The 24806-nt window shown below is 36.3% G+C and overlaps 1 protein-coding gene across 1 annotated transcript in view; it reads left to right on the forward strand.

Annotated features, from left to right (window-relative positions):
* USH2A (usherin) overlaps nucleotides 1-24806 on the forward strand; it is a 373434-nt gene that overhangs the window by 196803 nt on the left and 151825 nt on the right. The window contains exons 36-37 of the mRNA XM_059841048.1: nucleotides 3015-3177; nucleotides 18844-19023. Of these exons, the coding sequence (XP_059697031.1) occupies nucleotides 3015-3177; nucleotides 18844-19023 (343 nt within the window). The remainder of the gene's footprint in view (nucleotides 1-3014; nucleotides 3178-18843; nucleotides 19024-24806) is intronic.

Genomic DNA, 24806 nt, shown 5'->3' on the forward strand with positions numbered 1-24806 from the left:
ATTTTTAGGCTTCTAAATTTGGTAAAAAAAAGGGGGGAAGAGAAAAGAGGTTTGGGAGCGTTTTGTGTTTTTCTTTCTATTTTTTCTATCACAATTTAGTTTTTATCAGGAAAGAACTTTCAGGTTTTATTTTTATGATGTAATTTGTTAGTCACATTTCCAATATTATTTCCAAGATTGCTTTCATTCAAATGCCAGTAATGTTTTCTCTTTGCAGAAGACAGCTAGGCTTTATAACCATTAAACATTTTATAGCTTGCTCTACTTTGATGAATATTTATACTTAAAAGCTTGAATGGCTTTTTGCCAGTTTTTCTTGTACATTTTTTACAACTTCACATATATCCCAAAAGCAAACCTTGTTTTAAGGTACTTGATGTGCAATAACCTAATCCGTTGTGTTGGTAGTGATGCTTAAGACAACTCATTACCAAACTTTGCATACAGATGAAATATGTAAGTTTTCAGTACTACTGTCCTATCAAATAGTCATTAAAAGGGCAGAAGAGAACACCAGTGGTTACAGTTTAAAAAATATTTTTAGTAGTCATTTTTGACACCTCCACTGAACTACCGACTCGTAACTTGACTTTTGGAACAATTCAAAGGGGTTGCTGTAGCTGATGCTCATCTGCATCCCATGATCAGTACACAAAATGTTTTCCAGAGCCAGTGATCCATCTCTAATCACAGGAATTAAAGTACATCTTGATTTAGGTTCACCTAAGTGCTGCCAGGAAGTTAAAGCACTGGATCTTCATTTGATTTTTTAAAAAAGATTTTCATATCAATTACGGAGTAAATCCAATACTTAAAAAAAGAAGGAAAAAAAAAAAAAGAGAAACCTAATGTTTTGCTTCTGCTCTAAATAGTATGGGAAACATTTCCCAGCAGTAAACTGATAGGCTTCCAGCTATTTTTGTTGCTGATCTTGTGCTTAATGTGCCCTAATCAATCAAGGAACATCATGTGACATTCCCCTAAATATGGAATTTGTCCACCTTATATTCCTGAAGGTGGCTCTGAAGATCTTAATTAATCATGAGAGCATTAGCTGTTACTCTATTTCAAAAACTTGGGGGTTTTTCAGCTTTGGTAGTTCTTGTTTGACTTTTTTTCTATGACTATGACTTACTTTAAAGTAAGATGCATATTGTTAAGTAAATTAAGAAAAACTGCATTTTATTCTCTTCCTATTACACCCAAGATACTGCTTTTGTCTGTTCTAATTGTTTGGGTGTTTTGTCCCTAAAGAGGAAAAAAAATGGTTTATGAAGGGCTAATATAACCTGTAATAGATTCTTCAGAGAAATTCAAGAGAACTCAAATTATGCTAGTTTTGAAATGTGTTACCTCTTGTAAATGTCTTATAAATAAGTGGAAATGTTCAACACTGAATATTTCTCATCTCAACCCACTGCTATTAAATTTAAATTTCAGGGTTTTAGTAACATGTATGCTTGTACTTTTCCCAATATTATTATGCCTATGCTATGATTTCTATGATTTGGTGTCACTTATATGATAAAAGAGTCTTTGTTTATTAAGTTATTATTAAATATGTCTGAAAATACCATGGTGTGGTGTAAAACAATATTTAGAAAAATAAGTGTGAAAAAGGTTTTCTGTACCATATGTTTATATAGCACATCATTAAAAAAAAAAGCTAAAGACATAATACAGCTGTTGCAACTTTTTAGGACATGATACAGATTGCTACAAATTTATGAAATTTAAATATTTTTTTGAATCTTCTTCAGTAGAAAAACTTTTAACAATAACTAAATAACAATAATAACTTATAACAATAACTAAGTTGTTATTATTTTCTTCACATTTTTCATATTTCTGATTGGAGCACCTACATTTAGGAGCACTTTACTGGAAATTATTTTGTTTAGAAAGCACAGTTTAGTCAAATCCTTACCTAAGTATGTTTTTGACTAAAATACCCAAATAATCAATGTGGCAGTGATCCAATAAATCTATGAAGTACTTGTTTGTCTTTAAGCATGTACTTTATCCTGTTGGCTTCACTGCAACTTATCACTTACTTTCAATATAAGAAAGCATATAAGTAGAAAAGCACATATGGAGGTGTTGATGCACATGGCACTTGTAAGCAATAAGCTGTCCAGTCTTTACATCCGAAAAGTACAACATTCATGTTTCAAGGACAGAGAAAATATGTTTGGTTATTTAGATGAAATAGCAGGTGTGGCAGATTAAAAATAGCATTTATTAGCACTCCCAAGAACCTGCAGCTGAGAGGCACTTACAGAGGTGTGAAACCATCTTATACCTTAGAAAACACCAACTAAATAATGTAGGAGAAACAAAATTGTCACCATAAATAACATAATAACAAATTACTTTGTTCCGTAGTACTGAATGTTTACTACAAGTTATGAAATTTCAATAGTAAATATCTGGAATATTTAATAAGTATTTATTTAGTTCTATTACAAATCTTTCATATTCAGTACATTATCCAGCTCTTTTATATTTTATTTTCTCTTAAAGATTTACTTTTTATTGCAACTTAATTTTATTAGGTGAATGTGGAAGTTAATTTAGGGAGCAGCCAATATTCCAGAAAGGAATTTTTGTCTGTTAATATCTGTAATAATTTACTGCGGTGTTTAAATGCATGTTCCTTGCAGTTGCTTTTTAAATGCAGAAAGAGAATTATGTGGTCTTCTATTACTGTTTCCTTTCCTTACACTGAGACCATACATCCACATGAGGTGCAACGGTGTTTTCAAAAAAATTATCTTTCCTTCTTTTTCTGTATTTTTTTCCTGTTTCTTACAGTAATCTCTGTTTAAACTAGGTTAGTAGCTGAACAGCTTCAAACAAATGTAGGTGAAAGGACAGCAATATGCTTAAAAATTCGGATGCTGACAGTGTTAGTTACTTTTTCTTAATTAAGAAATACCTTTTCTTAAACTTTACATCTCTCATTCCTCCTCTGTGACTATGGCACCAAATTCCATCTCCTGTTGAATTTGCAGGTAGAAGCTCGGACCATGGAAACTGCCCCTGAGGGAATGCTTGATGTATTTACTACTGTTGATGAGTCCAAAGAAGTTCAATTAAAATGGCTTGCCCCAAATAAACCTAATGGAAAACTGACCTACACAGTCCTTGTCACTGGTCTGTTCTATGCTGATCAAGGTATAATTTTCCCTTCATGATAATTCTAATGATAACATTGATATTCTGTTTATTTAAAAAAAGAATTCTTTAGCACTAAATTTTTCTCCTTCTTTGTTTTTCCCTGTGCCATTGATTATTTTAGAATTATCAATTTTTATTTAAGAAATGCTGCTTTGATTTATGGTGCTTTACATTTGTACAAACACATAAATTGGCAAATAAAGATAAGCTCTCTGCACTCATTTGGTCTCTAGATATACACACAGAGTCTTATCTTGCCACCTTCTCTCAGATAAGGAAGCTATGCTCACGAAATTTCAGTTGGTTTGCTTATATAAACCACTTGTGAGAACTGGTCATAATATGGCTGATCATGGGTATAATTTGAAGAAGAAAGGGAGCAAACCCCAATTCTTTATTTCTATATCTTAAACAGACTCAACATGAGATACAAAAGCCTGACGAGTAAGAGCTCCCTGCAGGTTGTTCTTTTGCTTCCACTGGTTTAAGTTGCAGGTTGTTTCCTTTTTTCTTCCATCTTTTAAACTTAAACGTAGCAATGTGGTCTTGGGTTAAAATGTTGCTAAATCAGAGCAGGTGGAGTTAGTGATGTCAACCCTATGTAAACGCCTAGGTCACTAAAGAAGGCAAATGGACATTTTTTCCACATGAATTACAAAACGTGCTTATTTTTTAGCTGAAAGTAGAACACCATATCCTCTAAATATTTAAAGGTAAAGTACTTGGGCAGTGAATAAAAATGAATGTTCACAAAATGAGTATGAGCATTTAATATGTCAATTTGAGCTATTAAGCATGCTGTAAGGTATGATAAATAATACAATATTGTACACAAGTAATGTTTATGAATTTTACCTAACAATGTTGTCATTAATTTTTAGTGCACTTTAAACAGCATGATTGACATTAGGCAACTGTAAAAATGTTTTCTTATGGGTATAATATGAAATTGTGGTTGAAAATAATGTTTGGATGACATTTAATCCTTCTATGTACTCTTCGCAATTTTAATCAGTATTGTAAGTGCAGTAACAGATAGAGAATTGACTCTCGGATGACTTCATAACTCGCCTCTTCTGCTCAGAATGAGTCTGGTTTGTTGCTTCCAGTACTGGTACTAAAGAGAGCATAGCTGCTGTAATTGCTGTCCTCTGCAAAGTTGTTTATAAATGAACTTGTTTGTGCGCTCTTTGGAGAAACACGTTCACTGAGGAGGGTATCACGTGGTAGGCAGTCTCAGATGACCCCTCACAGGGGCTGTTGTGTCCCTTTTTTATGCAATGAAGGCTTTGATGTATTCTGCTGTGAAGCACTTGTAAGATTATGAGGAGAAGGAGTGATGATCAATATAAAAAAAAGGAGCAACATTTTGGCTGGACCGGTGACAGCAGAGCCATTTCTGCCAAGGCAGCAGGGTGAATAATGCAAAAGCCATATTCCCCTTGTGTTTAATCTTGCATTGTTTTTGCAAAGAAAATTTCTGCTTGCTTTCTAAGTCGTGTCATCCTTGGTTGTCATCCCGTCTCTCAAACCATCAAAACGGTATTAAATGTTGCAAAGCTGTGCAGCTAGAGAACTTTCAAAAGTCAGAACCCATTTGCAGAGCAGCCGTTGTAGAAAATGTATTCTGTTCTCGGCAGAATTTTCCTTCAGTTCTTTCCACTGAGAAGTTTACTGATTTCTCCCAGTGGAATCTGCTGGAATTTATCGGTTCATGGTTGGCAGTCACAGATTAAGGTAAATGTCGATCCGTAATGACCCTCTACATGTTAGTATTGCAGTAAAGCTGGGCTTTTATGTCAAAGATATCGGAGAGGGAGCTATTACACATGACAGGGGTGATCAAGGGACTCCAGACCAAGGCAAGCATTATTAAATATTGACTAGTTCTGTGATTTATGTAGAGCTGGAGGAAAAAAGTGACTTTTTAACCATTATATATTCTTCAGCAACGAAAACCAGCCATTTATCTCCTACTGGTAATAAAGAATAGAGTGCCTGCATATTTTAGTGGAGGGAAAACCTGGCCTTATAAATGAGATGGACTCTTTCATGATAACATTTCGGTTTGCTAATTGCCAAAAGCAAAACAGGCAAATTGGAAGCAATTATAAGAGTTGACTTGAACTGCCTGCTATGTTAGTTCAGCTCAGGAGAGCCGGGTGGTGGTGGAAGAATCTTTGGGGAATAGAACCCAGAAAATTTCATTACGTTTGTTCATTGTTGCTGAAACTTTGCTTTGCAATGCTAAAGAAGTGAAGAGTGCTTCTCCCCAGAAGTCAGAGCTCTAGCAATTGACATTTAAGCTGGCTGTTTTGGGGTTATGCAGGAAGGAAATTAAGCATTAATTCATCAAGCTTATATAAGACATCATCTGTTCACAATGTTTACACAAAGTTTATTGAATTGTCTGATGGCTAATTGGTATTTTCTTGACATAATGAGCAACTGTATTTCATCCTTTGCTGCAACGTCTGTTAAAGAGGCAGGGATTAAAATGTAAAAAGGGTAGAGGGAATTCACCTAGAAGGTGAATTTAAGCATTCAAATGGCTGCATCTATCACTGAAGTTGGTGGCCTGGTCAGGAGTACCTTAAGTGTCAGTTTAGGAAGCAGTGACCCCACTGATATTAGGTAATTTTTTAACATCTCTCAAATGAAAAATCTTTAAGACGATTTTCATTAATGACAACTCAAGCTTCTGGTAGGAATGTGAGTGTTTAATAGACAAACATAATTTCCCAAACAGTACAGTCACCTTCTCTTATTAAGAAAAAATTTAACTAACTTCTGTTGCAAAACACTGCAAAGATTATTAGATGTAAAAATAATGTCTATTATGAAGGAAGGGGAGATGTAGGAGATTGTCTGGCTGAGTCATTCCAGCCCATGACCTGTTTTTATTTGAAAATAGGGATACTCAATAGGATACTCAATTACATAATTCTAAGAACTGCTTAAGAAAAGTCCATCCAATAGGAAGAGTATTATGAAAAAAAAGCAAACATATTTTGGCAATGCTTTTATGAAAGTTTAGTATTTTTGTACTTTACTTAGATATCTGTTTTGAAGTGAAGTAAGTGGAATTAGGAAGGATTGAAGCTAAAGGAACTTGGGTGAATATTTAAGCGTATCAAGACGTTGCAGAGGTACCTATGATTTGATAATGTGGGGATTATTATGTTTGATCAAAGAATTGCATTCATCATATCAGTATCTTTTACAACTTTAGCTTAACTATGCGGGGCCTAGAAGGTCTACCTTTTAATCTAACATATCTCCCTGGCCTTTTTTTTTTTCTCTTAAATTAAGAAACAGGATGCCTCTGAGAGATGGATTTAAGAGATACAGACTTTTTGAGGAGTGGAAATCCTTCTGCATAAGTATAGCCCCTGGACAGGGCAAAGGATGCCACTATGAGAGCATGATTTTTTTCTAGTGCACGTTTTATTTCTACATTTTTGCACTGCCATCCCTAATGTAAATTGTGAAACTCTGTTTGATGTGTTGTTATCTTATCAGTGCCCTGCTATAGCATATGGTATGTTGAGATAGCAGGTCAATGACATGGAAAGTGTTTAAATAACGTGTAACTTAACACTTTCTCTGTCATGAACCTGTTATTCCAACACTGTAGAGGCACCAGCTGATCTCATGCTGAATATTCTATGGCTCTTCCTAGGCTTAGCACCTTTCCTTGTCCTCTTCCGAATCTTTCAAATTTCACATACCTAGGTCTCTGTCTGACTGTCTTAATATTTGGTTACACTGCTTTTCCACCAAATGGCTCTGCCATTCATCGTGTTTGTTTAAAATACCATATAACTTTTCATCTATCTGCTTTTAAAAATATGCACATCTCATAGCAATTCAAGGGAGCAGCCTGACAGCTTATGTTATTTCCATGTTAAAACAAGTTGTATTTAATTCTAGACCTTTTTTTTTCCTAATGGAGCCAGATCATCTAAAGTAATTTGCAAAAGATTAAAAGATTTAAAGTTGCTGTGGCATTTTTTTGGAATGGAGAACGCTTATTCTCTTCCAGTAAAAACAACAATACTTCAGCAAAGGACACATTGTAATGAATAAAAGCAAGAAAGAATGTTATAGCTGTAATGTGTCTAAATTCTGACATTTGACTTAATTTTGACTTTTGATTCCAACATGAATGTTTTGTAATGTTTAGCCTGTTTTTTTCATTGCTGTTTAATTCTGTTACTGCTGATACTTTTTTTATTTTAAGATAATGGCTTTGCAAGGTGTAGGTAAATAGTGTATACCTGTTAATGTTATCAATAACCAAATTGAAAGTCAAGCAAATACTATCACAAACTGATGGAAAAGGTCACTGCAAGTGTGAAGTGTAGTTCAGCAGGAGATAGTTTGGATTGTCTGACAGTGGAGGAGGATATACTTATAATGGATTTTTCCACAGTTTGGCCATGATTTAACAATGTATTTAAGGGAAATACCTGTATCAATTAGCCTTCCTTTTTAATTTAACTCTTCATTTTTCTGAAAACCTTTCTCTGTGAAAGTACTTGTTAAAAAACTGGAAGGAACTTTATTTGGGCTGTTTTGCCATTCTGTTCTGTATAGATATGGTCTAGATTTCCAGAAAAGTGTTTGTTTCCAGCAAACAGCATATGGAGATCAAACAGGGCTTCAGGAATTGATGGCTCTGTCCCAGTTCTGCAGTGCTCAGGCATTATTGCTTGGGCTCAATACCAAGCAATGAAATGTTGCTTTGCCTCAAGTCATTTAAGGCCCAGTACCTGCTTGGGAGGAGCCTTAAAGAGGAATTTGGTTTGCAATTGGTTGTTCCAAGCCATAAAATACTAATACTACCAGAGCACAAACAGCTTTTCCCTCTTCAGGAGTGGTTAGAGTTCTTGTTATCTGATGCACTCCCAATTCTCAGAGGACTTGAGGGGAAAGAAAGGTGACAGAGTCAGGCTTATTTCCCTCAAGTAGTTTCCTCATTCATCCCTATTTATTCTCAGGTTGGTTCAGATAGAATACAGGGTTATTTTTAATTGCCTCTGAGTGTCTAAAATTAGGTTCTAGGACAGGAAGAATCAGGTATTACCTCTTTTCCAGAGGAGAGATTTGGAGGAAATTCTTATCTTCCCACCTCTGTCAGATGACTGTGTTAGCACAAAATTAATCCAAATCTGTGGCCCCCGAGATGTTGTGATGCATTTGAATGTGAGTTTGACCTAAAGAGAATCCTTAATTAACTGTATGTCCTTAGGGAGTTTCATGACATGAAGTTGCAGGGTTATACTCAGAACTCTGTTGCTTATGACTGTAGAAATCAATGTGTATTATTTTCAGTTTGGGGTTTCTTGTTTCTTGAGGGTTTTTTTAAATACTTATCATAACTTCTTTTGATGACATCATCTAAGGTCCATAATTTTCAGCAAGATAGTTAATCAGGTATTTTTGTTAAGAAAAAAAAATTATCTGCTTATTCTGCTTATTTGGAGATGGTGTACCAGGGAGATTCATTGCAGCCCATTCATTCTCTTGGCAAAGTGGAGAAATCTACCAGCAGAATACAGCATAAACAAATTGACTAATTTATGTATACATTGGGATGTTGCCCATCTAACCTTTTTAGTTTAATATTTACTATACATATGATTAAATAGAGTAAAACTCAGACCATCTATTGATTTAACTTCTATGAGATAGTTCCTCTTATAGTCTTGAACTTGGCACAGTGTACCCAGTACTTTCAGTACCCTCTCAAAACAGAAGTCAAAACGGGAGTGTAAAGAATCAACCTAGTGCAAAAAGCAATGAATGCTAGGGGGAGACACCACCTGCAGATGGCAACAGAAGTGGGGAAAGGAATGCTGAAGCCCCTTGAAGTTCCCAGGCCTAGCCTGTCTTGTGCTGAAGGCTTGAGAATGAGGAATGGAAGTCATTACAAAATGCATACCAACTTCTGCACCTGAAAGATAACCTCCACACTCTCACTGTGAGTGTGGGAGCCCTTAGCTGCTTTTCCAAGCCAGCTGTTAAGGAGATTTTTCATATTTCGTCCCCTTCCTCTCTCATTTTGTGTGTCTTAGTTCTAGCTACAGGCCTGCAACACTTTCCACTCCTAAAGACATATGAGGGGGAAAAAAAGAGGATGCATAACCCATTTTCAAATAGCCATATTTAATCTGTTCACCAGAGCAGGAGTTAGGGGTATTTTGCCTTGGGATTGTAGGGCATTTAAATTTTTATTTGCCTGGCTAGAAAACTCATGGCTTTGCATGCACTTCAAGATGATTATTGAGTAGAGTTTAGTCAAGCTTCAGTAGGTTTTCAGCAGCTTCACAATGCACCATCTAATAGCATAATTCCTGTCAGTATCAGGTATGCTGTTCTTTTCTTTTCCTGAATACAGGTGTCACTGAGGAAAGCAAAATTAAAGTCACTCTCTAATTCCTTTATCTGACAGTTTCTTTTGTGGAGACCACTGCAACATCTTTGGTGAAGACTCTAGCATCAGACCACAGATGGTGTTTTAATTGATCTTCTGCATCACTGTATTCCCATAGTTATGTTTTTTGTCACATGTACATTGTCTGTCTTGTACTTTGTAATTTATTTAGTTTCATGTGATGAAGCTGACACATGGGGCTGAGCCCCATTTTTGTGAGGAATGTCTTATCAGTTCTTAACAGGCTGAAATTCCTAGTCACTGCCAGTCACTGCAGGACTGGCTCCAAGACTGTTTCTACTCCCTTGGAATAGTCTAGGGAATAATAGCAATCTTCTAGAGATGGCTGTGGTAAACAGTATTGAGTAAAAGGGAATTTGCCAATCAGTTTTCCTACAAAAACAGTCTTTTAGTTAATTAATGTCTTCCAGTGTTTTTAACCCACATGAAGACTACATTGATAGTTCTTAGGTATCTATGGTAACTGCTAAATGCAAAAAAACCAGTGTATGATATTAAACACAGTATGATTAATGTCAGTGACATAACCCAAAGAAGATATATACAATCTGGCTAGAGCTTCCACAGATTAAAAAATGAGCTTGATTATTTCCGTGTGTTGGCTTTAAACAAATAAACTTCTCTTTAGAGACCAATATAAATCCCATCTTTTTTCTCAGGTAGAGAAAATGTGATGAAAACTGGGAGCTAACAAGATTTTGTTGAAGTTTTTCTTTGCGCTTTTTAAGGGGGGAGTCAAATTATATTTTGACTATGTAAGTTTCTGGTGTGATACCAGAAGGATCACTATGATTGGTTGTCCTTTTAAAGGGATAGTTGTGTGCACTTGATGTGGCTGTTTGTGTTACTCTTCATGTTTTTGCCATAAATAGTCTAGAGGGAGGTAATTTATAAGTAAGTACAACAAAGAGTCACCTCAGTGATTCTGTGGTTCTTTCAATCTACAAGTGCATCACTTATGATGCCTCAGGAAATGTGACTGGAAAAACCAAAAGAATGTCATATGTCAGACAAAAGTCCTAGATCAAGTTTAGAGCTTCATTCCTCCCAAAGTATTACAACTAACTGTAATGGCATTTGACAGTATTGACTTTTTTTATATGACTTCTTTTGGCTAACTCAGCATTTTGAAAAAATAAATAGTGTTCTCCCTCTGTGATTGAAAGGGTTAAATAGTACCAATTCATTACCACTCACAAAAGGATTTATTTTCTTCTCATAAATCAGTTTTATTCCACATTTTTATTATTCCCTTGGGTCAGCTGCTCCAATTGAAATCAATACAAGTGCAAGTGACACAATCAATCTAGATATTTGATTATGGATTTGAGACTCCAAGTTCTGCTCTGTGTGTTTAGCTAGTCTCCTTCTGATAGTGTCCCTGGAGAATGGAAAACTCTTATTGGCATCCATGAATTATGGGCATAGATTCAGAAACCAGATACTGTGATAATCTCCATTTATGTACTGCTGCAGCTAGTGAAAGAATGTTCTAACAATGGAGAAGCAAACTTGAAGGTTTAAAGGCTAACTGGTTTTGATTTTTTTTTACTATATGAAGTCCCTCATGAAATAAACTTGATAAAGTCTCATAATTTGTCTATAAAACCCCTCAAACAAAATAGATGAAATCAGAAACTATATGCTCTGTCATCAGCTTAAGATTGCAAGTGCAGCAAATGCTTTTGATCTTTGATGTCTTGTGTCAAATGTGATATTTTGCTACTTGGATTACTCAGCTGTGCTGGGACACTTCCTCCTGTTCGTACCACTACACCAGTGCTTAGACACTGGAAACCTGTTTGAAATCCAGAGAAACTGGTTGTACTCATAGAATGTTTTCCAGGGTTTGGTTTAAGTCATCAGCTGCGTTCTTACTGTGTGTCTCTAGAACACTCCGTACAGCGTGCGGTGTGGGGGCCCCAGGACTGATGCCTCTTGGTGCTATTGCAGAAAAATGGAGTTATAGTAGAGATGAATATAATTACAGCAGAGATTTAACACTATACTGAAACACACTATTTTAAGTGGAAGGTTAAAATGAGACTGACTCTCTGCAAAACTCATTAGATGTTTCTGTGTTTATGAGAGAGTAATGAGAAAAACTAAAACAGTAATTCAAGTCAAAAAGGTTTCTTCTTGGCAGCTTCATCAACAATTACAAAGGTTTTTTCGTTCAAAGCCTCATGGCACTGAGCTGAATGCTCCAAAGGATAGATGAGACCACACACTGAAGATTCCTTTCTGCCTGCCACCATGACAAAGCCTAATCTTGGCTGCAGTCATTAGCCATCCATGGGGTCTGTGCTAACTTTCTTGTATGAGCTCTCACATCAAGCTGTGGGCTTTATTCATATTTCAGTCCATAGAATTAATGAGCACTTAAATGCACATTACTTAGTGTTTGTAACACTAATAATCAATTATTTCTACTGACAGGAACATGCTTTTATCATAATGATTACCCCTGCTTTGCCTTAGGGTTCTTGAAATGCTCTGAAAATTTTCATAGAATCATATAACAGCTGAGGTCAGAGAGCACCTCTAGGGAACAACCAGTTCAAGCTCTCTTCTCCAAGCAAGGTTAGTTGGAGCACATTGCCCAGGAGAGTGTCCAGCTGGCTTTTGAGTATCACCGAAGTTGGAGACTCTGAGCAACTTCTTCCAGTGTTTGATCAATGTCAAAATAAAACAAGGGGTTTTTTATAACTTTAAACAGAATTTTTTGTATTTTCTGTATGTACTGATTGTGTTTTGTTCTGCTGCTGTGCATTGCTAAGAAATGTTTGGCTGCTTTTTACCTTCACAATGGATATTCTTAACATTTTACGCATTTTTAAGATCCTTCCTCCTCTTCTTGAGGCTAAACAACCTCAGTTCTCTCAAACCCTCTTTGTATGACATATTCTTCAAGGCTTTAATCATCTTTGCATGGACTCCACTCCAGTAAGTCCAGATCTGTGTTATGCCAAGGATCCTAGAACATGATGAATTCTCCAGATGTTTCTCACCAGGATGAATAGAGAGGAGGAATCCCCTTCCAGTGTCAGACAGACAGTGTACACGTCTATATGTCTCAAGACAATCTAAGATAGCTCTACCAAATCTGAGTCTGTAAGAAGCCTCTAAAGGTGATGATTTGAGTACCAGTCAGAAACTAGTAGTCATAAACTGGGTCTTCTAGGTTTCATATTTCTGCTGTACATGCCAACGCAGATTTTGATCTTGTTCTTCAAATATTTTCCGTTTTTCTGTTTTAAAACTAAAGGGCTTTTTTAAATTCCCAGGGAAAAAGATAAAATTTTTCAATGCAGATAATGTGAAATTCTTCTTATTTACAGGAAAATTAATATTTTGGATTAATAATTTTTCCAGTTTCCCACAGTGCTTTTAAATTACCCATTTTGATTTATTCAGTAACTCTCCCAACCCATGCGAGTGAAGTAGTCTTGTGTTAAGAGAGTCTTTAAGTTTTGAACTCAGTTTGATGGACTGTGACCATGATATGTCCATAGGAACAATGCATCTGTCAGCTCAGGAGAGGGGGATCAAGACAGTAGTGGTTCAAGACATTGAGGCAAAAAATCAGCAGTGTGCCTATCTGAAAAAAAAAGAAAGAAAAAAGCAAACAAAAAAAAATCCTCCAAAACAGAATGCTAAAACATAAAAACCAGCCTTGTCTCAAAACATAAAAACTCCCCAATAGTTTGTTGAAAAGGTGGGTAGGGCATCAAAGCCAAACTGTTTCACAAGTCAATATAACAATTGAGATGACAATTTGAGAATAGTTCATTATTACAGTTCTTAAGAAAACAGCGTTGCCAATAATGCCAGCGAAAGTATTTTAGCTGGTTTTCTACTGGGATAATCAAACTAATGGAAAATGATATTTTTTTATTCTAAATACTCCATTAGAAACAATGAGAAAGGAAGGGAGGTAGAAAAGAAAAATCTTAGGAGGAAAGTAGCTTTTGTGGTAGTTAATGAGACTGAAGAATAGGCAAAACTAACAGGCGAAAGAATGAGCTGAGGCACGAAGAAGTGTACATATTCACAGAATTTCCCACCAAAGATGTGGTGTCAAAGAGACACACATTAGCTGTGTCTCAAATAGGAACAGAAACTGGTGACAATGAGGATGAGCTCAGAGGAAAAAGGCCAGAAAATGAGTTCTTGTTTCATTTTTATTTTGCTATTCTAATCTTATTAACTTTTTCTGTGGCCCAAGGTACAAGGCTTAACCTCTGTATGCTCACAGGCATATAAAGCAGGTGTAAAACCAACTGTAAGTGTTTGTGATAGTTAACTAAGTAAACTTTGTATAGATCCTCACATGAACTGCTCCCTGAGCTGGATTTTTGCTACCTTTAGTCTTTGACTAGTCTTCTACAGTGGTAATAGTTTTGCTTCTGTCTGTTTGAATATTGTAGGGCAACATGTTCTGTAATTTAAAAGAGTTTATCAGGACATAATGGAGCTATATGTAAATTATGGATTGGTATTAATCACAAATGCAGTGATATGAATAGAATTACTTGGTATTTGCCCACACTTGTGAAATATGTGTCTTTCTCTGTTTAATACATAAAAAGGAAACATCTAAATTTATTACCTTTTCCCTTAAAAACATAAATTTTGGTCCTGATGGAAAGAGTACCTTTAAACAGGTCCAGATTTGCTGGAAAAAAAGTTCTTGAATGTAAGATGGATGTGTTTAGTTTGTGTTATTTCTTTGCCATGAGAATGGTTTCATGTTGTACCATTTCCTGCGCTCCTCACAACCTTTGTCACATGAATAAGATATCAGGATGCTAATGACTAATATACAGTATTCTGTGTCTGCTGATGCTATACTGTACTGCTGTGACCTTTGCAATATTATGTATTCTGATTGGCTGTGCATTTCACCTCTTCCCCACAAGTTAATAAGGCTGTAAAAAGGAGAGAACTTGAAATCGCCAGCCAGTCAAATTACAGAATATTGAAAAGGTCAGAGCAGCACAGCACACAGAAAAAAATTATGGAATATATGAGGCATTAAAATTCTTGTGACAATGATTATAACAAGAATGGAAAAGGATACCCATTTATGTTATTTCAATCTAGTGAACCCCATAGGATGACAGACCCAGGACAGCAGTAATTTACGCACCACTGCTTCACAGGAGCTTAATTCACCTATTTCCAGGGGTGCTCAGTAACAGGAATGCACATCTTCTTAAGAGTCCCCTGCAGAGTGTCCACTCAAAACCATCCTGAGCCTTCAAGTACAGGTACTCAACAGCTAGAGTGCTCTCTGAAACTTAGCACTTTTAAACAGTGATTTTGAATGCAATATATGTATTTGTGTGTCTTTGTTTCAACTATATATCACTTTCAAGTGTATTTATGGATATTCTTTAGCCCTCATTTCTTCATAAGAATCTTTTCCTGAAAAACTGACATACATTGATCTGGTATAAACTAGGAGTAAACTGGGAACAGCAGAAGTATTTCTCAATTAGCCTTAGGCAAAGAAGTCCCACAGATAATTTTGGGGAGTTATTGAGAACTGAGCAGGAATGCTAGTAAAAGAACAAAACCATAACTATGCAAAAATATGGAAAGATTAAGGAGCTTGGGGAAGCCCTTCATGTCTGCAAAGGATTTAGGTTTTCTTATAAGGTTGTAGAGAATAGAGTGTCTTTGCCCTCTCCTGTTGGGATTTATCTTTTTGTGTAGGTGTTAGCATGCCTTAAGCATTCATGAGTGTCGTGAGCCATTCATGGATGTGTAGGTGTTTGTTTTTCTGCCCATTTAGGTTGTTCATTTTAACAGAATTGTGGGGGAATCTTGCTTGTTGGGGTGCTGGTGTCTGTTCATGGCAGGAATTAGAAGGCAGAAATGAGGAGGTGTTCTGGTACGAACCCCTTGTCTGAAGTAGAAAAATGTCTCTTAGGATTTCACACTGTTTGAGGTGACTGCTGTTTGGATCTGCAATGGACTTGTGGGCAGCATGGAGAGAAAAACACCCAAGAAAACTGGACAAAGGGAGGCCTCATCCACTTATACTCACAAATTGGGTCCCCACTGAGGCAGTCTGGGCAGGAATGGCATGGAATGATATGACAGGGTTATCGCTTTATCGCTTTCTGTCAGGCTGAACCTGTGTGTCTGCATTTTCCAGCCCACTGAAAGCACAGTTTAGGCAGTGAGAAGTGGCAAAGCTCCATATTGCAAGTCAGCCACAGCAAGACCTGCATTTTAAAAATGTTCTAATATTTTATTTGCCAGCAACAGTAACTTCCTTGTCTGCGGATTGGGATAAAACACCTTTTGTCTGTGTAAAATTTGGGCTAGGAAACTTGCAAGTACTCTGTGGGAGCTCAGCACATCACTCCTGATGTCCAGAGCTACCGAGAGAATCCTTGGGGGGGCTCGGGAGTCTTGGAATGTTGCCAAAAGCACTAGGTGGCTTGATTTTGATCCATCTAGGGATGTGCCACCGATGTTTGAGGAGATGGAACCTGTGAGAATCACTCGAGTGTAAATGGTGAAGGGAAGGTATCATTATAGGGTAAATCACAGATTTTGGGGTTTTGGTACAGGGGGGTTATGGAGACAAGATGGAGGAATCAGGGCGTGCCACCAGGCTCTTCTTTCTTCTTCCTGTCTTCCATTTTCTGTTGTGATGTTGGCATTTGGGGATTGGTCTAGGGTGAGGGTGTACTTGGTGACGAGGGTGATAGGTATTGGGGATAAAAGGTAAATATGATATACGAAGTTTTTGTTAAAAAAGATGCGGCCGCCTTGGGGGTGGGCAGAGTGCCTTTGGCTGCCGTGCTGGTCAGATCCTTCGGGCAGAGAAGGGACTTTGTAGATAAGGAACAATAAACAATTCTGAGGAGCGGAAAAAACCTAGCGTCCAGACTCATCTTTTGAGGCCCAGCGTGCAAGAACCATCCTAAGCGTGTGTGGAAGCAGAGACAAACAGCTGAACCCCATAGTAGTCTTTAGCTTTTTATTAGAAGCAATGAAAAATTTTGTGCTGCTATGTTTTCTATCTCATTGTAAATTTGCAAGTTCATTTTTGAGCTGAATAAAATGGTTATGTAATTACATACTTCTCCTAATTATTGGGTAATTATATACTTCTTATAATTGCCGAGTAATCACTCTGCTATAACTAGAATTTAATGTTACAACTAATTGTATAATTACTGTATATTAATGTTGTTATCCAGGCAACTTGGAATAGAGTGTTATCCTTTTAATTCATTTTCTGTTACTCGAAACTGTATTTTTAAAATATAGTATAGTTAGCTGTTGGAAGAAAGATTAAAAATGGAATAAAAGTATCAGCAGAGGAACTGCATAGTTTCCTACCAGGCTCAGGTGGATGAAATTAAAGTATTAACAAGTTAAATCTGCACTGTTGATAGGAAAATTTTCATTTTCACATGAATTTGGCATATATAAATTGCCGTTAGATGTGGTATTCACATGCCCTCTGAACAGAGAGAAACTGTGAGACAAGCAGAGAAGAAGGAAAGCACAATTCTTATCTCACTTGCTGTGCCTGTGTTGTGCTAAAGTAGAATGCAATATGGAGAGCGTTTACCCAAAGTGAGGATGTTTTATTCTCTTGGCCTATCAGGGCCAAGAAGTGTGTGTGTGTGGGACTGTCACAGGACATCACGAGAGAATCAGAGATGACTGCAGTTCTGTGCAGTTGGGAGCAAGAGTGAGTGCCTGGCAGATTCAGTTTAGATCCAATGTACATAGTGTAGTATAATAAAGTAATTCATTAGCAAAACCTCAAAAACTAAGCTTTTTGTATGTTACAAATAGAATAACTGAAAATACCAGTGCTGTTCATAAAACACCAAAATAAAAAGGAAGGGCTTGGATTTGTATCATAAGTGAAGCAAATTGTTTGTAGGAATCCCCAGATTGGAGGAAAATCCAGATCACTCATCTGTGTTAAAATGTAGTGTCAGCATGACTGAAAGGTTCTGCAAATACACCTTAATGCACATCATAGAATATTTGAAAAATTGTTTCGGATTTAATCGCATTTTGGTTTTAATGGTTCGTTTGAAACATGCGTCAAAATGAGTAAGTCTGATGAATGTCCCTTAAAAAAGTTAATTTTAAAATTGATTTTTCTAGGTTTTTTGTAATTCTGTGTTATTTAGATTTTGTAAAAGACTCAGATGTAAATATTGAATCTTCTAGCCGTGACAATGTCTTAATTGATTTACAATATTTTTACAGTTATAGTCTGTTTACTCTTGTTCTCATACCTGTGGTCTTAGGCTTGTGTTATTCTGCTTTTGTTTGTAATACAGAATTTTTATTGACTTCAGTATGAGAGCTCTCCATGGAGTGATGGATAATAATAATAATAATATTAATTGTTTCTATGGCACTTCATATACTCAAAATATAAGATGATATTTAAATGAGTCTGCTTGGCTCAGAGATATGTGACTGAGGTCTTCGTTAAGTCAAAAAAATGTTACTTGACATATATAATTTTTTATTTTCTAGTCTAACTAGGTATTTTGGAAAGGTTTTGTGGTTTTTTTTTTTTGGTTTTTTTTTTTTTTTTTAGTTTTTGTAGCGTAGAATATTGTCTTAAGTTTGAGATCTTAAAAGGGTTGCAAAGGACATGTAGGTTGCTGTGGTGTCCTCTGATGATTTCAAGTGATAAACTGAGTACTTCAAATCCTTGTTTTGTCTTTGAGAGAACTGCAGGCCATGCTGGCAGACCTCTGTTACTGCAGATGACTTTGTTATGCATGCAATGAAATTAGCTTATCAACTCCTAAGTTAAGCATTTTTCTAGCAAATTCAAAATGTTTTGCCAGTCTTTTATGGGTATAAGAATTATCATTAATGTTTGGAATCTGCAATTATCACAGAACTGTTCTGGAACTCCTGTTTGCTGTATATAACAATCAGCTTTGCAGCTCATTGGTTTGTGTATTGGTTTATTTCCCAAGATTTAGAAATGCCACAAACTTCTTGGCAAAAGGAGAAGAAATTGTGAATAATAATTTTTTCTTCCCAACAGACCAAAAATTTGTGTTTGTTACTGGTATAAATGGCAACTCTTCATTTGAGTAGAAATAAGACTTGGTTCATAAAAACAGTGAATTGTAGCAGATGCAAGGTCTAACATTTGTTCTTTGCCTCCCTCTCTCATTTTTCCATAACAGATAATGCTAATTATTCTATTGTAAATGATACTCGGATGTTGTGCAGCAGCAAGGAATTCAATGTATGGGTACCCATTAAAGGACTGATTCCATTTTCTAACTACACAGTACAAGTGAATGCCTCCAACAGCCAGGGCAGCTTGATAAGTGATGCTATAACCATAGTCATGCCTCCAGGAGGTAAGTATGAAAAACTGTTTTTTTCTGTGCATGTAACAATTATACAAACACTCTGTTCAACAAAATGTTATTTATTATCACAGCTGAGGACTGAAGCTCAGAAGAATGTGCTTGTATTAGTAGTTCTTACTCACAAAATTCTTTTTGGCTTCTAATTTGTCACTTTGTTCCATTTAAGAACTAGAAAATGAAAGTACATAGTTGTGTATTTAGCTTATTATGAAGGTGAGAAGGGCCTTATGTAATTAATTTTTTTTCTGCGAATGGTGGGGTATTCTGGCATGGACAGCTAATCTAGCCCAAGAATACAGAGAGACTCACCTGCATTTTGTAATCTGTTTTAGAGTAAAAGTTGTAAGTGCTGACAAGGAGCACTTACTGGATATACTTAGAGAATTTGTTTAATAATAGTAATATAGGTGATTGGCAATATATTGAGCCAGAATCCACAAAATAATGTAGCTGTAAGAAAGTCAATTACAATGTGCTGATTTACAGTGAATCAGGCTGTAAGCCAGTCTGAATCTTATCTTCATAACAATTTGAAATAAGAGAGTTGAGCAAATATGCCCTAAACATTTTACAATTATTTGTTTTTGTGGCTTTGTTGTTGTTTGTTTTTTTTCCAAGAAAGCTTACATTTATAGCTGGTGTAGATGGGCTGCTTTTGTATTTTCTTTTAATGGACACCCTAGCTAATTAGTTTTTGTTAAATAAATGCAAATGGATACAATTAATTTAAGGCAATTTTCAGTTTTTAAGTGAGAGTCCAACAACACTTTTTTTTGAGAGATGTGTGGTGTAGCTGTTGAGCAAGAACAATGTAGAGGAAGGTACATACAATTTGAATGCAAAAGAAAAGAAAAAGAGAAAAGAAAACTTATAAAGCTTAGCATTCAAAAATCCAGCCGTGAAACAACTTGCTTGCAAACAGATGGATTGGGTTTGGGGACTTCAGAAAAGTGAGTAAATACAACAGAGTTTTTATGACAGATTACTGAGGAACATGTCAATTCCCAGCACATTTTATACTTTCCTATCTGATTGTCAAGCTGCACCAACTATTAAAAAATATGCATTCTTTTATAATAATAAAACTGCATCTGAGTTTTACTGCTCATTTAAGACTGAGCAATAAGACACTGATATTTCCAGCTTCAGTGTCACATTTCAATTTTGCTTAGCAAAATTTGGTAGTGAAAATTTCACCAAATGACAAGGTAAAGGATCTTTAAAGATAAGCAAGGATGTGCACAAGTTTATGACAGCCATTAAGATACACCTTCTTTCATCATTAGATTGTTGTTGATTACAATTAGAAAACTTATAGCTTTGAAATTATCTTTTTTATGACCTTGTGGTAGTTTAAAAGCAATACCTCATTGGTTAAATAGGTTTTAGTTCATGCTTCCTTTTAGTTAATGATCTGAAAACATATTATCCTGATTTACACATAAAATCATGCTGAAAAGCATGTGGCATTCACTAGGATATGTGTGTTTAAGTAGAATTAAATTAGCAGTGAGAGTTATTAAAGAAATCTTCCATACCATTGTCCAGTGGACTGTGATCTGTATAGAAATGAATAATAAATGAAGCAGTGCATGTGAGAGAAGTGCTCTCTCACACGCTGTGTTTTCTCTATATGTGTACACATGTACAGACACACATGTGTGCATCTAGGACAATACAGGTTTGCTTTACTAGGATGTTTATTATAATGAGCCTTTGAGGGTTATGCAATTCCATTGCATGCTAAATTATGAGTATAATGATAATTTTACACTAGGCAGTATTCAGTGCCTTCACACTTTCTAAATCATTAAATGAAATCTGGATGCTACTTAAATAAGAAAGAATTTTATTTTTTTACTTCAGTGGCCAAGATTTCACTTAGATGGAAGTTTTGTTTGATCAAAAATAAAGAAGGTCTTAATATGTACAAAAGCACAGCCTTTTAATGAGTGTTAAAATGTACCATTCTCTTTTCAAGGATACTGAAAAAGTATTTAAGTATTTCTTAAGACTATTTAGGAAATCTGCAGTGGGGGGACTAGTTCATGGAGCTTGATGGAAGATTGTCTGAGAGGGAGAGTGATAGAGGACAAAGTAATATTCCATTTTTAAGTTATTGCTGATCACTGTTTTACAATTATGATACAATTTTTTTCCAACATGCATTTCTTTTGTTCCTTTTTTTTTTTTAGCTTTAAAACACATTGCACACAATATAAAGCATGCCAAATCTTTAGTGTTACCTGACTGAATATATGTTAATTTCTTATCAAGCTGATTTGCCATGCTTAAAGTCAACACTCAAAAAAAACTATCTTAGAAATAAGTGTAGTACAGGTTCAAGAGTTCTTGGAAAGACTAAAAAATAGAAACTGAATCCAAATGGTAATCCATAAATATGAAACTTTCTTTTGACCCTTACCCTGTAGTGGTCTGGAGTTACTAATGGGGTTAGGATTTCAACTCTTAATGGGACTCAGTGCATTAGTGTTTGGTATGCATGGAATTCAGCATTCAGTTTAATAAGTGGTTGACATTGGTGATGTCCCTTAATTTGCTTAAATCTAATTGGCTCTTTTATCAGTCAAACCTGTATGGATTGGCAATTGATCAGAAAGGGTCAGCCATGACCGTGCATGTACTTAAATGCTGGAACCACCAGTTAAAGTCACTGTTGCATAATAAGAAGCTGAAACCATGAGAACAAATGATCTTCAGAGTCAGAAAGCAAAAGAAAGAGGAGAAGTTTTTCAGGATGTTCAAGTTCAGAACAAAGGCATTATGGAGTATATAAATTTTAAATACACTGCTTTTTGCCTCAAGACTTAGAGCTTTTTTTTCCAGATGAACTGAAATCTTGTCTGAAACTGTCTTTGTTACATCAAAGAACTGCACAGAAAGCTAAAAGAGATGGAGGAAGCATAAAAGGGCATAGTTTAAAATGATTAGTGACAAATTTCATACTGCAGAGGTAGAAGTAAATTTTTTTGAGTTTTATATTTTTTTCCAGAAGGAATAAATTTATTCCATTTAGCTTGTCCTAAACTGCTTTGGTAGAAACTGTAAAAAAATAATATTCTAGCCAGTATTTCATACGAATTTGAGGATGCCACCCAGTAAAAGATCTGGAAAACAAATTGGTTTAGAATTAATTGATTTAGATAAATGAATTGAAGTGATAGAGAGGATATAAAATTGCAAAATTCTGGGAGAAAACCTTTTGCAGGGAGTTCTTGGTTATACATTTTTGTCCTCAATGAGTGCTGCTTCTGATGTAGTGGCACATAGAAGACCCCATTATTTTAGAATTGCTTTGTAACAAGGGATGGTGAGCTAGCAGAAAGGAAATTTGCAATCACTGCTGATGATAGCTTATACTCTAGTTAAATCCATTTATTCCCTTCCTCTGGCTGCCAAAGTCTGAGTATGGAAGGGAATGGGAAGAAGATGGATTATGTTGAATAAATAGATGCAAAAAGAAGGGCGGCTGCTGCTCTGATGGGAAGCAGGAGGGTGGTATCTCAATCATCCCCTACAAGGCAGGAAAAAGGACTGGATTTTCAAGTCATGACAAGAGGTCTGAAGACTGTTTTGGATGGTAATTCTGTATCACATTGCAGAGTTGACTCCCTGTGTATTCTTATACCAGGGATTACAACCATTAACTTGGTGCTGATTTGCTGATTTATCTACAGAAAAGAGCCTCAAAGAATTGATACATCCTGTGTGAAACATATAAGAAAAGATACTCTGAAAAAAAAAAAATCTGCTTAAGTAGTGAAGTGCCTCTTTAAACTCTGCCATGATTTATTAAGTATGTTGCTCGATTATGTGCTCTGTGTGTGATTTGCACAAGATAGGAATGTCTAGCAGGAAAAGATGTAACATTTTGCCTTAGACCCTTAAGTCCCTGCCCCTTGCAGGTCCCATCTTTCTGAGTGGAATGCTGCATGCCACTGCCTGGGCTTGTTCTCAGCAACAAAACTTGAGCCTACATACCTGTAGCTGTTGATGTTTGTTAAATATCTACCAGAGATGGTGTCCTGCAATCATGCAACCAGAGGGTGTCAGCCACTGTTAGTTTTCACAACACCTCAGAGACTGGATACTGAACCCCATTACAGGACCACTGATCTAATTATGCAAACAAGTAGGAACCACGTCATACAACTTGTATTCACATCTGAAAGTGTTTGCTCGTGGAGGTTGATCACTGTAGCCAGCAGGCCTCCTTAGAGGAATGAATATTCAATAAACAAAGAAAACTGATGCTAAGTCAGAATTATGTTGGAAGAAAAATCAGACTTGAATATGCTAGAATTTTCCCTGTGAGACAGATTTGTTTTCCTGTGTTTCGTAGTATTACATTGTGTGACACCATAAAATTTGTTTTGGAAGAATGTCCTTTGCTTCAAATTTCAGGTGTTTGAGGTATCACGTTTTTTCCTCTCCTTTCCTTCTCCTTCTTCTCATTTTCCTCTCTCTCCCTTCTCTTTTTAGAGAGAAATCCAAGAGAAAGAATCCAAGGGGATTCTTTTGTTCTTTACCTTCTATGTTAACAGAAAGATCTTAGTGAAATATGTGACCATATCTTTTCTACAGGTACTTTGAGGAGAGATCAGGATAGAGTGGGGAGGGGGGAAGAGCTCTCCTGCCTCTCTCATCAATGACCTGGCTAATTACAAAGGGTCAGTAGCAAGCCGTATAAATTGGCCATTCTATTTCCTTTTGTCCAGAAAGGTGATTTCATGGGGATATGAGGGTAGGATTCCAAAAGTTCTTGTGTGGGAAACTGGGAGTTTCTGTTCTACTGAAACAGTAATTCTTCTATAATCTCTGCAGCATTGAACTGATTGTAATTTTCATTAGTGCTACTTTCTTCTTTTATTCCCTTCTCCCAGGCTGTTCAGCACAACTTTCAGTGAGCACATACTGTGTCTATTCTTGATTTTGGGTGGGTGTTTTGCATGGCAGGAGACAAGAGGAGTCTCATTCCTGAACAGTTGTGTCTTCAAACTCTGGCAGTGGGAGGCACAGAGATGCCCTCTTTGCTGCTCACTTTCCTAAACTGCAGCCAGTTGGGGCTCAGCCTGACTCCACACATTATAAATTAAATAAATTGAAGCCTTGTGCAAGTCTCTACTCATAAACCTGAGGAGTTTTTCCAGCAGGCACTGACACTCCAACTATGTTTTTTTCTTCTGATTGCCTCCTTCTCTTTGCCTTTGCACCCTGTGCTTTTGGGGCTGGGCATATATCCCATAGTTCCAGCTGTGGTCTTTCCATGCTCCAGACACAAAGCACCTGCATTTATCATCTCCTCAATTCCTTTGTCTCTTCTAGAGCAGCATGAAACAGCTGGGACAAGATCAAGAAGATCAAACCAGCAATTTTAGTTTCCTGGAAGAGCATGGATGTGTTTACTTGCTCAGGGAAAGCCAGATGAGACAGGGAGAACTGTGCACCAGCTAATTGATTGTCTATAAGCAGGCAATTAACCTCACTGAAGGGGTCTCACTCAGGTCTTTCCAAAACCTTAGGCCTAGAGTGTGATCCAGACTGTTCTTAAGAGCTCTTAGAGGAAATCTGTACTAGGGAAGATGCCATGCTGAAAAACTACAGCTTGATTTACCTCAGAAATACAGAAGAATATATAGAAATGGGGCAAATAGGCTGTTGTGAAATTTAGAGGTAGATAATTATTTAAAACTATTACCTACTATTACATTAAACTATTTCAGATCAATTTCAATTGTACACAAAAAGTA

The sequence above is a fragment of the Haemorhous mexicanus genome, chromosome 3, assembly GCF_027477595.1.
Source record: "Haemorhous mexicanus isolate bHaeMex1 chromosome 3, bHaeMex1.pri, whole genome shotgun sequence".
NCBI lineage: Eukaryota > Metazoa > Chordata > Aves > Passeriformes > Fringillidae > Haemorhous > Haemorhous mexicanus.